At 51.7% G+C, this 11753-nt stretch overlaps 6 protein-coding genes across 6 annotated transcripts; 2 read left to right on the forward strand and 4 right to left on the reverse strand.

The window, feature by feature from the left end:
• The first annotated feature begins 45 nt into the window (after nt 1-45).
• Nucleotides 46-2236, forward strand: P174DRAFT_383316 (glycoside hydrolase family 125 protein). The gene is made up of 3 exons (XM_024823156.1): nt 46-456; nt 534-1735; nt 1808-2236. Exons 1-3 carry the CDS (start codon nt 323-325, stop codon nt 2077-2079), a joined length of 1608 nt encoding a protein of 535 aa, XP_024688141.1. The 5' UTR covers nt 46-322; the 3' UTR covers nt 2080-2236.
• Nucleotides 2157-3861, reverse strand: pex12 (ubiquitin-protein ligase peroxin 12). Its single transcript, XM_024826431.1, has 3 exons — nt 3754-3861; nt 2802-3694; nt 2157-2703 (listed from the first exon to the last, which is right to left on the reverse strand). Exons 1-3 carry the CDS (start codon nt 3809-3811, stop codon nt 2293-2295), a joined length of 1362 nt encoding a protein of 453 aa, XP_024688142.1. The 5' UTR covers nt 3812-3861; the 3' UTR covers nt 2157-2292.
• Nucleotides 3862-4114: 253 nt separating this feature from the next.
• On the reverse strand, nt 4115-6187 carry P174DRAFT_338905 (RsfS/YbeB/iojap family protein; the record flags this gene model as incomplete). The annotated part of the gene is made up of 1 exon (XM_024821698.1): nt 4115-6187. A coding segment is annotated over one exon (2073 nt), but the record flags the coding sequence as incomplete, so codon positions are not given.
• Nucleotides 6188-6371: 184 nt separating this feature from the next.
• P174DRAFT_437995 (ribosome-binding protein NMD3) lies at nt 6372-8355 on the forward strand. The gene is made up of 3 exons (XM_024826432.1): nt 6372-6530; nt 6610-7035; nt 7091-8355. Exons 1-3 carry the CDS (start codon nt 6469-6471, stop codon nt 8199-8201), a joined length of 1599 nt encoding a protein of 532 aa, XP_024688144.1. The 5' UTR covers nt 6372-6468; the 3' UTR covers nt 8202-8355.
• P174DRAFT_437996 (RNA-binding ATPase activator ESF2) lies at nt 8306-9580 on the reverse strand. Its single transcript, XM_024826433.1, has 2 exons — nt 8561-9580; nt 8306-8522 (listed from the first exon to the last, which is right to left on the reverse strand). The coding sequence occupies exons 1-2, from the start codon at nt 9503-9505 to the stop codon at nt 8415-8417; spliced, it is 1053 nt and encodes a 350-aa protein (XP_024688145.1). The 5' UTR covers nt 9506-9580; the 3' UTR covers nt 8306-8414.
• Nucleotides 9581-9712: 132 nt separating this feature from the next.
• Nucleotides 9713-11732, reverse strand: P174DRAFT_437997 (coenzyme A transporter). The gene is made up of 3 exons (XM_024826434.1): nt 11188-11732; nt 10245-11057; nt 9713-10200 (listed from the first exon to the last, which is right to left on the reverse strand). The coding sequence occupies exons 1-3, from the start codon at nt 11371-11373 to the stop codon at nt 10063-10065; spliced, it is 1137 nt and encodes a 378-aa protein (XP_024688146.1). The 5' UTR covers nt 11374-11732; the 3' UTR covers nt 9713-10062.
• Nucleotides 11733-11753: the final 21 nt, after the last annotated feature.

Consider the following 11753-nt stretch of genomic DNA (forward strand, 5'->3'; position numbering starts at 1 on the left):
CGGTTCCATTATCTTTGAATTGCAACAATCCTTTGCGATGCTACCGTGGGACTCGGAGACTTCGGTTAAATCCCGGGCGAATATAAAGGATATGAGGACATTGGGAGAGCATTGGGTTTTGAACCGGTTCGAAGCGCATGTCCGCGTTCGACTATTTGTGTCCATCACTTCCCCGTCTGGCATGCGCGGACACGACTGTTGATAAACAATCGCCAAGCGACACTATTGAATCCTTGAATCGTCGAGATCACTTTCACCCCTTCGAAATAACTTCACATTCTCAGCGTTGAGACGAGGTCAGTCAGAGAGCATTCAGCCGGCTATGACTCGTTCGTCGGCCCTTTTCCTCGCCTTGACGGTTGGTCTTCAAGTCAGCGACACCGCAGGGCTTCGAGACGAACCCGCGATTCTGCGGCGAGCTTGTCCTGATTATGTCTCATACTCGACTGTACCGCAGTATGTCGCCACGCCTCTGTATCTCTACGCGATTTGACTGACCAAGAGCTAATTCAAATCTTCTCGCGTTAATACAGTCCTCCGTACAGTGGTGGTCCATTGAACCTACCCTTCCAACGGCCAGCGACGGAATGTCGCACCTTTTCATCTCCAGAGGTGGAGAAAGTGATTGACGATGTGACGTCTCGTATGGTGGATAAGGATTTAGCTCAATTGTTTCGAAATGCGTTTCCCAACACTTTGGACACGACCATCAGATGGCACACCGATGGCTCAACGACGCCCAAGAAGATTAAGAAGGATGGTGCTCAATGGCAAGGACCACAGAGCTTCATTGTGACCGGCGATATCAATGCAGAATGGCTTCGCGACTCCACCAACCAATTGTCAGGTTACCAGGCTCTAGCCAAAAAGGACAAAGCCCTCCACAACCTCATTTTGGGTGCCATTAACACCCAGGCTGAGTTTGTCATTCAGTCGCCATACTGCAATGCCTTTCAACCCCCTCCGCCCAGTGGCCTTAAGCCGACACCGAATGGGCAGGACGACAAGGTCCATCCGGCATATGAGCCTTCTGTTGTGTTCGAATGCAAGTACGAGCTCGATTCATTGGCACATTTCCTGGCGCTGGGCACCCAGTTCTTCGAAAACACGGGATCAACGGAATTCCTCACGGACCGTTGGTACATGGCTCTGAACACCCTTCTCAGCGTTTTGGATGCGCAGTCACAGCCGACGTTCAACGAACAGGGCCAATTCGTCACCAACCAGTACACGTTCCAGCGCACAACCACCGCGGGTACTGAAACTTTGAGCCTGGCGGGCGTTGGCAATCCATTGAATAATGGCACGGGTCTCATTCGCAGCGCATTTCGCCCCAGTGACGACGCTACTATTCTCGGGTACTTCATCCCGCCTAATGCGATGATGTCTGTCCAGCTGAAGAGAACCGCGGATGTGATCAAAGCGGCAGGAGGGAGTGCGGACCTGGTCAGGAAACTTCGGCAGCGAGGTGAGGAGCTTGATCACGCTGTCAAAGAGCATGGGGTCGTCCACCACTCAAAGTACGGCGATGTCTTTGCTTTCGAAGTGGACGGCTATGGCTCACGGATCCTCATGGACGATGCCAACATCCCGTCCCTGCTTTCGCTGCCTCTGCTCGGCTACGTTGATGAGAAAGATCACATCTATCGCAACACCCGCAAGATGATTCTTGACAAGACCGGCAACCCGTATTATCTAACAGGCTCCGGGTTCCATGGCATCGGTGGACCTCACAGTAAGCTCATCCCATCACCTTCTATTAACCCTTCCATGAACAAAGGAGACGCTAACCATGATCTGCATGTAGTCGGTTTGCAGAACGCTTGGCCAATGTCACTCCTTGTCCAAGCGATGACAAGCGACTCTGAAGCCGAGATCACCGAATGCATCAACCTTGTCCGTAATTCGAGTCTGTTGGGTCTCGTGCACGAATCTATCAACGTCAACAATATCAAAGAATATACCCGTCCCTGGTTTGCTTGGGCCAACTCGGTCTTTGCGCAGACTATTTTGAAGATCGCAGCGGAGAGACCGCATCTGATCTTTGGGGAGGGCGCGAAGCCGTACATCGTCCAGTAATCATATATACCCCTGTCGCAAGTATTATTAGGGCTGTCTACAGAATGACAGCAATTAGTCTAGCGGGCTTCTCCCAGTTTTAGGTTCCTGACACATCCTTCCGCGGATATAATCGTCGGTTGGATTACTTGGTATATAATGTGATATATATAATGACAAAGGAAGCTCATCTAGATGCACAGTACACCTATTTCTCGACATGATTCATGACAATCAGATTAGAACTCGCCTAAGCCCTTCAGTACCCCCAAGCACCCTGCGTCCTGTGACTGGACATCTTCCTTTGCCACTCTCCCACTTGCCCTCCCGACTGACTTTCTTTTCCTCACGGCCGTTCTCATTGTCTTTCGCACCCTCCTCATTGTCTTCACTCTCATCTTCCCAGGCAGCGCCCGCGCTCTCGCCATTCATGAAATCCAACTGCCGCTGGTGCTCCCCATTCAACCAGTGAAAGATGCAAACATAACAAAATACATAGCCGGTCTGGCACGCCGTCGGATTCGTCAACGTGTTGAGGCAAATCGGGCAGGCGGACGCACTATCCGAGTCCGCGGGTGGAAGAGGAACGGTGAAGATAGGTAGGTACGAGGTAGCCGAGATGGGAGGCTGCATCCGGCGACGGGGCTTTTGAGCGCGGGCTTGAGATCCTTCGAGGTGGGTTCCTTGCCCTTCTGCGAGCCTGCTTTCTTGGTTCTTTCTGAGGGTGGAATCATGCCGTTGACGATGGGGGCAGGCAGATCGAGCACCTCCGTCGCCTTGCGCGCCAGTTGGCGCGAGAAGTCGCTTGCGTGCCACCATTCGAGGAACTTCAGCGCGAAGATCGACGTCGGGAGGAAGTAGCGCAGCGAGGCGAGGAGTTGTGGATAGAGATTCTGCGGGCTTAGGAGACCAAGGAGTCCTGAGCCGGGGCGGGAGCGCGCAGAGGCAGCGCTGGCGCTGGGTTTGGCGTCTAGGACTGCGGCGATGGCGCGGTGATCGGCGGCGCCTAGGCGGCGGATTCGGGTGCCGATGAGCCATAGGAAAGGGGAGGAGTATTTCGTGTTGTCGAAGAGGTAGGCGAGGTTGAAGGCTAGGATGGAGAAGTAGTATGCGGCGTTAACGGAGGGGTAGACGTTCCGCAAGAACCATTTGTAGTAGTACAACAGCCGCTGGCGGATTGTTGGGCGGGGAGGAAGGTCGTCGCTGGGATTGTATCGCGGCCCGCCGCTCAAGATCAGCGACGCCTGCGGTGCGGCGTGTATGTCGTAGCCCTCGTCCAGCTTGCGCTTCAGATAGGGGATTCCGACCATGACAAAAAGGTTCTTCCACACGTCCGACGAGCGCAGCTTAAGAGACTCGCGCACGGGACCTGGCGCGCCGAGCTGTGCCCGAGGAATCTCGCCATTTTTGGTCCGTAAGACTCGTTCTCGTTTAAGAGAGTAGAAGTTCTCGGTGAAAGAGCCGCCAAAGGTACGGAGATAGTATCGCTCGACAATGAGAGACAGGAGTGCGTAGACTTCGTCGTATGAGTTTAGGATCCGTAATAGATAGCGAGGATGGCGATGTGTAGCGACCGCAAGGAGATATCGAAGTGAAGGAGGTAGGAGATCTGAGAGCTGTTGCTCAGCGAGGAGTTCTGTGAAACTGAATCAGTTGAGGTTCTTAAGCCCAATCATCTAAGGTCAGTTGGCTTACCGAAAAGCGACGGCTTGAGCTCGTCAAACTCCTGCTGAAGACTAGGTAGGTATTCCATCGCGAAGACGGTAGTTAGTCATCATCAAACAGCTAAAGCTGAAGCTACAGATCAATGCAGATGTTAAGAAGCGGACAATCGCCGCCAGTCTGGGGAACATGCTGTCGTGACGCCAGCCTTGGCAGCCGAGGTTCATCGGCCAGTCGTCGGGCATATGCGATATAGACTTTCGGTCTACTACAACACTCTAAACTACGTACGGAACAACAACAATGTGGAACATTTCATATCCAGGTACCTCTTAATTTACACGGGTATATAGGCTTATAATACATTTATATGCTCCGCAGAACCACATCAATCTCTCGCCGGTGCATTGTCCTTACAGTCGTTCCAGATCAGTGCCAGGTTACTCGTTGACCCTTCTGTTGCCATCCGGTCAATGGCCGGCTCTGCAATCAGGATACAGTACATAATATCCTGCATTACTTGTCCCCTGAGTGGAATCGGGGGATGTTCACGACTCATCATGGGCACCCAGGTGGATACACAGTCTCTGGCGCGAAGCTCGTCCCCTAACTCTGCATGCAGCCGGAAAAGCATCTCATAGTCTGCAGAGGTACGCGGGCTGCCATTCAGGGGAAGCTTGCGCCATAATTTCCAAAACTCGTCGTAGTCTTCGTTGCGAAACATAGACATCATAAGCTTGCGGGCCTCCTCTGGGTCAAACTGGATGTCGAGGGTTTCAATCAACTTCGCTATGCGCGATGTAGGTCGATCTTTGGTGGTACCTGTTACATCTTCAATGACTTCTTCACCAGAAATATTTGTCGGATGACCGGCTGCTTTGTATAACAAATGGAACACTTTCATATTAAGGACATCAGTCCCGCGCAGAGAAAGATGTTCCAGGACGCGAAGAGCGAGTTCTCTGTCGGCTTCTGGCAACACCCCAGTAGCCTTAGGACCTTCCTCGTGGGCCGGTACTGCCGTTAACATGGCTGAAACGATTGCGATGCCCAGTTCGTCGGATATAAAATAGGTGTGGTAGTTACAAGTCGTGAAAGCTTTCCAAAGGCTTTCCTTGCTGTACCCCTGATGGTGCCGAGAGATGGCCGTGCATAACAACTTCACCCGGGCCACTGCTGCTTCTTCGGCTGACATTTGTGAAAGAGCTTCGTAAAACCGGCGGAGAAAGGGAGTCGAGTCCCTATCTTCCTGTCCATCTCCTAGTTCACTCAGGGCTTGGTCATCAGGTAGTGCAGACAGGCGTTCAAGCAATGAATCAGTAGCAACTTCTTTATCACAAATACGGTTGGCGGCAAGTTGGTCAGTTCGAGTGGAGATTGAATCTGGAGACACATCCAAGCCGTCGTCCAAGCTGTCGTCTTGGTTGTCTTCAGTTTGAGGACTGAGGAGCCGACATTTGCTGTGTAGACCCCTTCTTTGTTCCAGAGGAAGGCTCGCCGAAGACCTGGAGTGGAGTCCGAAAACATGGTCAGAGGATGAATTTTTGACTGGTGTAGAAGCACGAACCTCTTCATGAGGCGCGTCTGATTTGGTGTCTATCGAAACCTGTTTCCGCCGTCTATCGCGTTCAATGGTAGCTAGCCAAAGGCCCTCAAGGTCGACTTCGGCCCTCTTCTCTTCCGTGAACATCTGCACTACAACTCGAGTGCCCCCCACGATTTTACCAAACCCCTCGACTTTCCGAGATGCCTGTTCCTCGACCGGAGGGTTTTCAACGATGCCTGCGTTTACACAGATCCAGCCGGTAGTGATACCGTCATCCTTCTCGTCGACCGTTGTTCCAGCACGACTAGCGACCCTGGCGCGTCGAGCCTTACGGCGAAGTTTGATTTTGAGTTCGTTCCGACCCAGCAGTCCATCCGCATAAGGTGTGAGCTTGTAGGTGCTTCTCAACCAGCGACAAAGACGATCGGCGGAAACATTTAGATGCTTCACACTACGAGCGGTGCCAATAATCATGATGGCATTGGCGCCAATGGGCGGGGGTGTCTCGAGACCTCTAAGGTCAAGTAATCTCAGTTCATCCAAGCCAAGATCTTTGAAAACGTAATCGAGGAGAGCAGGCAGAATGGCTGGTGGATTTTCAGGGAGCTCCGGGATCTGGTCTCGAGAGGAAATTTGGCGCGACTCGTCGATCGGCGTCTCTTCCTGAAGATACCAGGGTGTATGTTGAGATGACGCGGTAGAGGTAGTTCGGTGAGCATTTCCATTTCCGTCATTTGGATCAGGCTTCAATGGCTGACTGCTGGAGGGTGAGTCCTCGGAGCGAAGGCGAGGTGCGGACCAGAAGGTTCGACTGTTGACATTGTAAGTTGAGCGGCAGAGGAACGAACGGCCCGAATTAGACGGACATGCGCGCAACAGTCCGCTAAGGCCCTTGGGGCCTTTGGACAATATCCGATTCATTTGAAGTAAGATCAACTGGGTCCAATTGAGAGGTCAAGGACTGCTCAACGATGGCAATATGAATGGCCGATATTCAGTTCTTTCCCCGTAGTGCAAACAGTGCAAACCACTTTGCTGACCAAGCGGGACGGTTTGATAAGCAGACAAACACATCAAAAAAAATGTTTCCTCCGCGGGGCAAAAGCAGTCATTTATATCCTCTCAAGAGTCTACGACTCTGAGTTTATATTCTATTCTTGGGCTCTCTGTACTCCGAGTCTTTTTTCATTAAGGGCTTCAAGATGTCGATGGATCTAGATGCCCCAGTCCCCTTTGCGGCTCCTCAGGAGGCAATCTCTGCAACGTAAGTCGTCCCCTCTGCATTCGAATAAGAGTTTTATGGTCATGCTTGTGAACTCTGGCTGACGCTCGTGACTCTCTAGAATCCTCTGTTGCAACTGTGGAGCTCCTATCGACGGGACAACATCAGCTGGCGCGCTCTGTCAAGATTGTCTTAGATTGACAGTCGATATCAGCCAGGGTATCCCCCGCGAAGGTGTCGTTCATTTCTGCAGAGATTGTGAGAGATGGCTTCAGCCCCCAACTGCTTGGGTCAGCGCCGCACTTGAATCGAAAGAGCTTTTGGCGCTGTGTCTACGCAAGCTTAGGGGCTTGAACAAAGTCAGAATCATTGACGCGAGTTTCATCTGGACCGAACCCCACTCGAGGCGTATTAAGGTCAAGATCACGATTCAGCAGGAGGCGTTCCAAGGGACCATTGTTCAGCAAGCTTTTGAAGTTGAATATGTCGTTCACGCTCAGCAATGCCCTGACTGCGCGAAGTCTTATACACACAATACATGGCGAGCGTGAGTAGCTTTTGGTCCGCCGACATTAGTGATTTCTTGCTAACTACGTCTCTAGTTCTGTGCAAGTGCGGCAGAAGGTCCCTCATAAACGAACATTCCTCTACCTCGAACAATTGATTCTCAAGCACAACGCTCATCAAGATACGGTCAACATCAAGGAAGCAAAGGATGGGTTGGACTTTTTCTTTGCCCAGAGGAACCATGCCGAAAAGATGATTGATTTCCTGTCGTCCGTCACGCCAATTAAAGTCAAGAAGTCTCAGGAGTTGATTTCTATGGATATCCACACTTCGACCAAGTCATACAAATTCACCTTCTCCGTCGAGTTGGTTCCTATCTGCAAAGACGATTTGGTGGCGCTTCCCATCAAACTGGCCAGGTCCCTAGGCAACATCTCTCCATTGGTCCTTTGCCATCGTGTTAGTACCTCAGTCCAACTGATTGATCCAAACACACTTCAGACGGCCGAGGTGCCCACTGCAGTTTATTGGAGAGCACCATTCAAGAACCTTGCAGACGTCAGCGAGCTCGTGGAATTCATCATCATGGATATCGAGCCCGTTGGCCGTTCGAATGGACGATTCCATCTTGCTGAAGCGACTGTTGCGCGTGCCTCAGACCTGGGCTCGAACAATCAGACCTACTTCACTCGGACGCACCTGGGCGGAATTCTGCATGTCGGCGACTCTGTACTCGGTTACCATCTCACCGGCGCAAACTTCAACGACCCCAACTTTGAAGCCATCGAAGCCAGCAGTCAATACAGCTCTACTATTCCGGACGTCGTACTCGTCAAGAAGCACTATGCTCGCAAGAAGAACAAGAAGACTCGCAACTGGCGACTTAAGCGCATGGCTCGTGAATATGAGGAGGAAGCTCTGCAACAGCAGGGTGCGTCGATCAGTCGCAAGCAAGAGCAGGAACGCGAACGCATGGAAGCCGACTTTGAAATGTTCCTGCGGGATGTCGAAGAAGACCAAGAATTGCGTAGTACCCTGCAACTGTACAAGAACAAGAATGCCCGGCCGAATGATCGTATGCAAGTCGAAGGCGGTGCTGGTGGCATGGATATGGATGAGGACGAGAGCGATGATGAAGCGCCTAAGATCAGCATGGAAGAGCTGCTCGACGACTTTGACGAGCTGAATGTGGATGACGACGAATGAGCTCTCAATCGAGTTAATCATCATTGCATTGACGGATTATGGCGTTTAATCAAGGTTTCATGTGCTTTCGACTTCTAGGTCAAACAATACCCGGGCAATCAAAAAGTTTTCTCATGCAGATATATAGAATATATTCTACATTCCTGAGTTTGGACAAAAGGAAACAGTTGCAAGTAGTGGATATCTATGATGGCGTATCGGCATGAATACAGATTAGAAGATTTTGCTCAGCACGCGCTTCGCATCATCTTCCAACGTAGAGATATCCTTGACCTTATCCCGTCCCATCTTGACCTCATTTTGTTTGAACAACCTGCGGACCTTGAGGTCAGACGCAGCCGCAGCCGCATCAGCAGCACCCTCACCGGCCCCGTCTCGCCTTTCTTCTTTTTCTTCTCCTCATTCTTCTTCTGGATCCCCTGCAGAACCTTACCCTGCTCCACACCCTGCAAGAACACCTTATCTTCCTTGCGGGCCCTTGTATCCTCAATCCGCCTCTTCGCCTCCCTCTCCGACCTCTCCCGCTGCACCTGCTCCATTAGATCCGCCCACTTGAAGCCCTTCAGATACTTCATGTTCCACACATCGTCATGGTACCACCCGCCCTTCTTCCCGCCGACGATGGTCGCATTCAGCGTCTCCGCGCAGATCTTCGCCGTCTTCTTCGAGGCGAACTCAACCCAGCCATCAGCGTAGGATTTCCGCTTATTGGATCGTCGGCGAGGGGCAGAGTTCGATGGCACCTCGGGAGTCAAGAAGACCTTAGTGATGGGTCCGAAGCCGCGGGTTTCAAGCATGGATTTCAGAGCGAAGGGTTTGAGGTACGGGGGTAGAGACGAGAGGTAAATGACACCTGTTTTGTTCTTCTTGGGCGGCCGGACTTTATCGAGGGGTTTCTTCTTCAGTTTTGTTGGTTTGGAGTTCACGCTGGATGTGGACGGTGATTGCGATCGTGATTGTGAAGGTGAGTATGTGGCTGTTGCGTCGAGGTACTGATCTACTTGCATTTTCTCTCCGTCGTCTGCTTCATCTTCGTCGGCGCTGTCATTGCTGCGTTCCGTTGTTTGGGACTGGGACTTGGACTTCGGTTTGCCCTTGAGCCTGGTTTTCGGCTCATCTTCTGACTCGGAGTGGCCGATGTCTGATTCCTCGTCGCTGAGATCGTCTGCACGCGTGTGTGTCTTGCGTCGCTTTGTGAGTCGACCTTTGCTCTCCTCCGCGGCCTCGGAGTCGTAGCCGCGGTCGCTGCCTTCATCGTCGTCGGAGACGATATCCAAAAATTCGTTTCTTTTGCGAGTCGTCATGTTGCTATATTTGTACTGCGGTCTGGCGTAACCAGAGCAAAAATTAAATTTCTATGCCACAGTTGCTTGGTGGTGTTATTTCTGATTACTGCGAGGTTTCTGGAACTTCATGCAACTTTTTTTGTTCCGCAGACTGGTCCGTGCACTATCCCGGTGCGCAGCCAATCATTTGCATCTGGTCTGACCACAATTTAATGCATACATCATACGGCACACTCCGAGTGTATCATGGCAGATATTTCATATCTACATATGCGTCTGAATGATATATTCATGCTCTGTCGATCTAACGAAATGCTCAAAATGGCAGAGGTATCCATCAAAACTATGTGCTGAGGGCTGGTTTTGGTCACCCATGCAGAAAGCAACAAAAGTCACAATGACAAAACAACCTTCAAGACGTCGTTCTCTCGAGGTCTAGCGCGGCAGGTGGAATAAGAAATCAAATGTAGTGCAGAGGCCGACTGAAACGTTTGAATCGCACAACAGTGAGAAAGTTATGCGTAAAGTGGGAATCTAAAACATAGGAAAAAGCTTCGTCGTCATGGCTTCATCTGTTAAATTCCCAATGACCACTTTAATCGTTCGTATGTGAAAAAGGCTGTGGCTGACATCGGCAGCACCTTGATATAGCCGATTGTCAAGCCAACAAAGAACCCTCGGAAACCCTTCTCGAGCCATATCTTGCCTGCTGTCTCCGCAATACCCAATCGGCGTCCGTCTCCAACGGCTCCCCAACTTGCATTCGGCGTCGAATGACCTCAAGAGGATAGGAGCATGTCTGCGACACAAGACCGGCGATAGCACCGGAGAATAATTCCGCCGCCGCGGTGAGCTGTGGCCGTCGTGACCCCTTCTGCGACTGGCCGTGCGAGGACTGATCAGATCCTGGGATGATAGTGTAGCGAGCGAGGAGAGGAGAGCGAAGCCAGTCGCCGACGGTATCATGTGTGAGGAACGATACGCCCGCGTATGGAAGCATGCCGAGCAGGGTGGGTGTGAACCCGCGATAGAAGTTGGCTAACCCATATCGAGGAACGACCTTGTTCACCGCAGAAGAGACATTCTCTGCAGTAGCCGCAACAGAGCCGGCTGTCCCTTTGGCTGCGGCCAACTCACTGGACGCGGACGGCAGCGAACCCCGCTCGTTATAGATCTGTCGAAACGTGCCTGCCAACGACGACCGTGCGGACTTCTTCGTCTCAAACGCTAGCCGCACCCGAATCAATTCTAACGGATATGTGAAGAACACTGACGTGACACCCGCCAAACTCCCGGACATGAGTCTGCGAAACGGCGTCTCCTTGTCCCGCGAGGGAATAAACACGGCACGAATCTGCTCATATGCGAGGAATTTGATAGCAGCATAGGGGAAAATTCGAAGAAGTGTGGCGGAGTGGCCTTTGAAAAGACCTCGGGCACCCTCGTGTCGATGGATATCCCTAACCGCTGATACAAGGCCAAACCAGCTACCTGTATACTTGGCGAATTGCGGATTAGACGCTTGGAAAAGGATCTTCACGCGGTCGAGCGGCGCGACAACCGTCTTGGCCTATGCATTCAGAAACGTCAGTCACTATCAACATCAACCAGTCCCAAGACCAAATGTCTTGACTACAAGGACCTCAAGACAAGTCCCCTCGAATAGAGAAAATCCAGACTTACCGCGCATCCCGCCAGACCCCCGCAAGCCCGCTCCTTAACACATAATCTAGGCTCCGCTTGTTCAACTCCTTAGAATCCGTGCGGCCATTCTGCTTCACAGGCGCTGGCGAGGTGGTATCGACAGGATGGTTCGCATAGGCCGCGGCATCTATATCGCTCGCGACTGCCTGTCGAGCGGGCCTCGACGGTGCGGCTTGTTCCATGTGATGGCCGCCTTGTGCGCTTGTTTCCGTCCTTAAGGTGTGGTGTTGTCCAGAGCTCGATACGACAAGAGACTGATCGAGACTCCCATGGTCCGGAAATGCTGTCGACATAAGCGAAATCCAGGCAAGAGGCCTAGTTCAGGTGTGGGGGAGGCTTTGAGAAGAATGTCACGGGCTACCGGGTAATCGCGGCCATTGATAAAACGGAAATCGTGGCCAGAAAAGTGCTACTCTCGCAGGAATTAAGTGAGCTAGATTCACAATATTGTGTCAAGAATCTATAGATCTTTGTGCAACGTACTCGAAGGATTGTAGAAGGTAAGTTAACACAGAAACCGTAGAAGATCGCATGCCTCGACTCTGCCAAATAATGTGCCCTC

The sequence above is a fragment of the Aspergillus novofumigatus genome (genome assembly GCF_002847465.1).
Source record: "Aspergillus novofumigatus IBT 16806 chromosome Unknown P174scaffold_1, whole genome shotgun sequence".
NCBI classification, from domain to species: Eukaryota; Fungi; Ascomycota; class Eurotiomycetes; order Eurotiales; family Aspergillaceae; genus Aspergillus; species Aspergillus novofumigatus.

What these genes read in the sequence shown, in the direction of transcription:
- P174DRAFT_383316 (XM_024823156.1), top strand. Translation starts at nt 323, where the DNA reads ATGACTCGTTCGTCGGCCCTTTTCCTCGCCTTGACGGTTGGTCTTCAA. An exon ending in TCATACTCGACTGTACCGCA is followed by an intron (nt 457 to 533) that starts GTATGTCGCCAC and finishes GCGTTAATACAG; the next exon opens with TCCTCCGTACAGTGGTGGTC. An exon ending in TGGCATCGGTGGACCTCACA is followed by an intron (nt 1,736 to 1,807) that starts GTAAGCTCATCC and finishes ATCTGCATGTAG; the next exon opens with TCGGTTTGCAGAACGCTTGG.
- P174DRAFT_437996 (XM_024826433.1), bottom strand. Translation starts at nt 9,505, where the DNA reads ATGACGACTCGCAAAAGAAACGAATTTTTGGATATCGTCTCCGACGAC. An exon ending in GCGAGACGGGGCCGGTGAGG is followed by an intron (nt 8,523 to 8,560) that starts GTGCTGCTGATG and finishes TCTGACCTCAAG; the next exon opens with GTCCGCAGGTTGTTCAAACA.
- P174DRAFT_437995 (XM_024826432.1), top strand. Translation starts at nt 6,469, where the DNA reads ATGTCGATGGATCTAGATGCCCCAGTCCCCTTTGCGGCTCCTCAGGAG. An exon ending in CAGGAGGCAATCTCTGCAAC is followed by an intron (nt 6,531 to 6,609) that starts GTAAGTCGTCCC and finishes GTGACTCTCTAG; the next exon opens with AATCCTCTGTTGCAACTGTG. An exon ending in ACACACAATACATGGCGAGC is followed by an intron (nt 7,036 to 7,090) that starts GTGAGTAGCTTT and finishes CTACGTCTCTAG; the next exon opens with TTCTGTGCAAGTGCGGCAGA.
- pex12 (XM_024826431.1), bottom strand. Translation starts at nt 3,811, where the DNA reads ATGGAATACCTACCTAGTCTTCAGCAGGAGTTTGACGAGCTCAAGCCG. An exon ending in GCTCAAGCCGTCGCTTTTCG is followed by an intron (nt 3,695 to 3,753) that starts GTAAGCCAACTG and finishes TCAGTTTCACAG; the next exon opens with AACTCCTCGCTGAGCAACAG. An exon ending in TCGATCTGCCTGCCCCCATC is followed by an intron (nt 2,704 to 2,801) that starts GTCAACGGCATG and finishes CGCGCTCAAAAG; the next exon opens with CCCCGTCGCCGGATGCAGCC.
- P174DRAFT_437997 (XM_024826434.1), bottom strand. Translation starts at nt 11,373, where the DNA reads ATGGAACAAGCCGCACCGTCGAGGCCCGCTCGACAGGCAGTCGCGAGC. An exon ending in TAAGGAGCGGGCTTGCGGGG is followed by an intron (nt 11,058 to 11,187) that starts GTCTGGCGGGAT and finishes CTGAATGCATAG; the next exon opens with GCCAAGACGGTTGTCGCGCC. An exon ending in TCATTCGACGCCGAATGCAA is followed by an intron (nt 10,201 to 10,244) that starts GTTGGGGAGCCG and finishes GGTATTGCGGAG; the next exon opens with ACAGCAGGCAAGATATGGCT.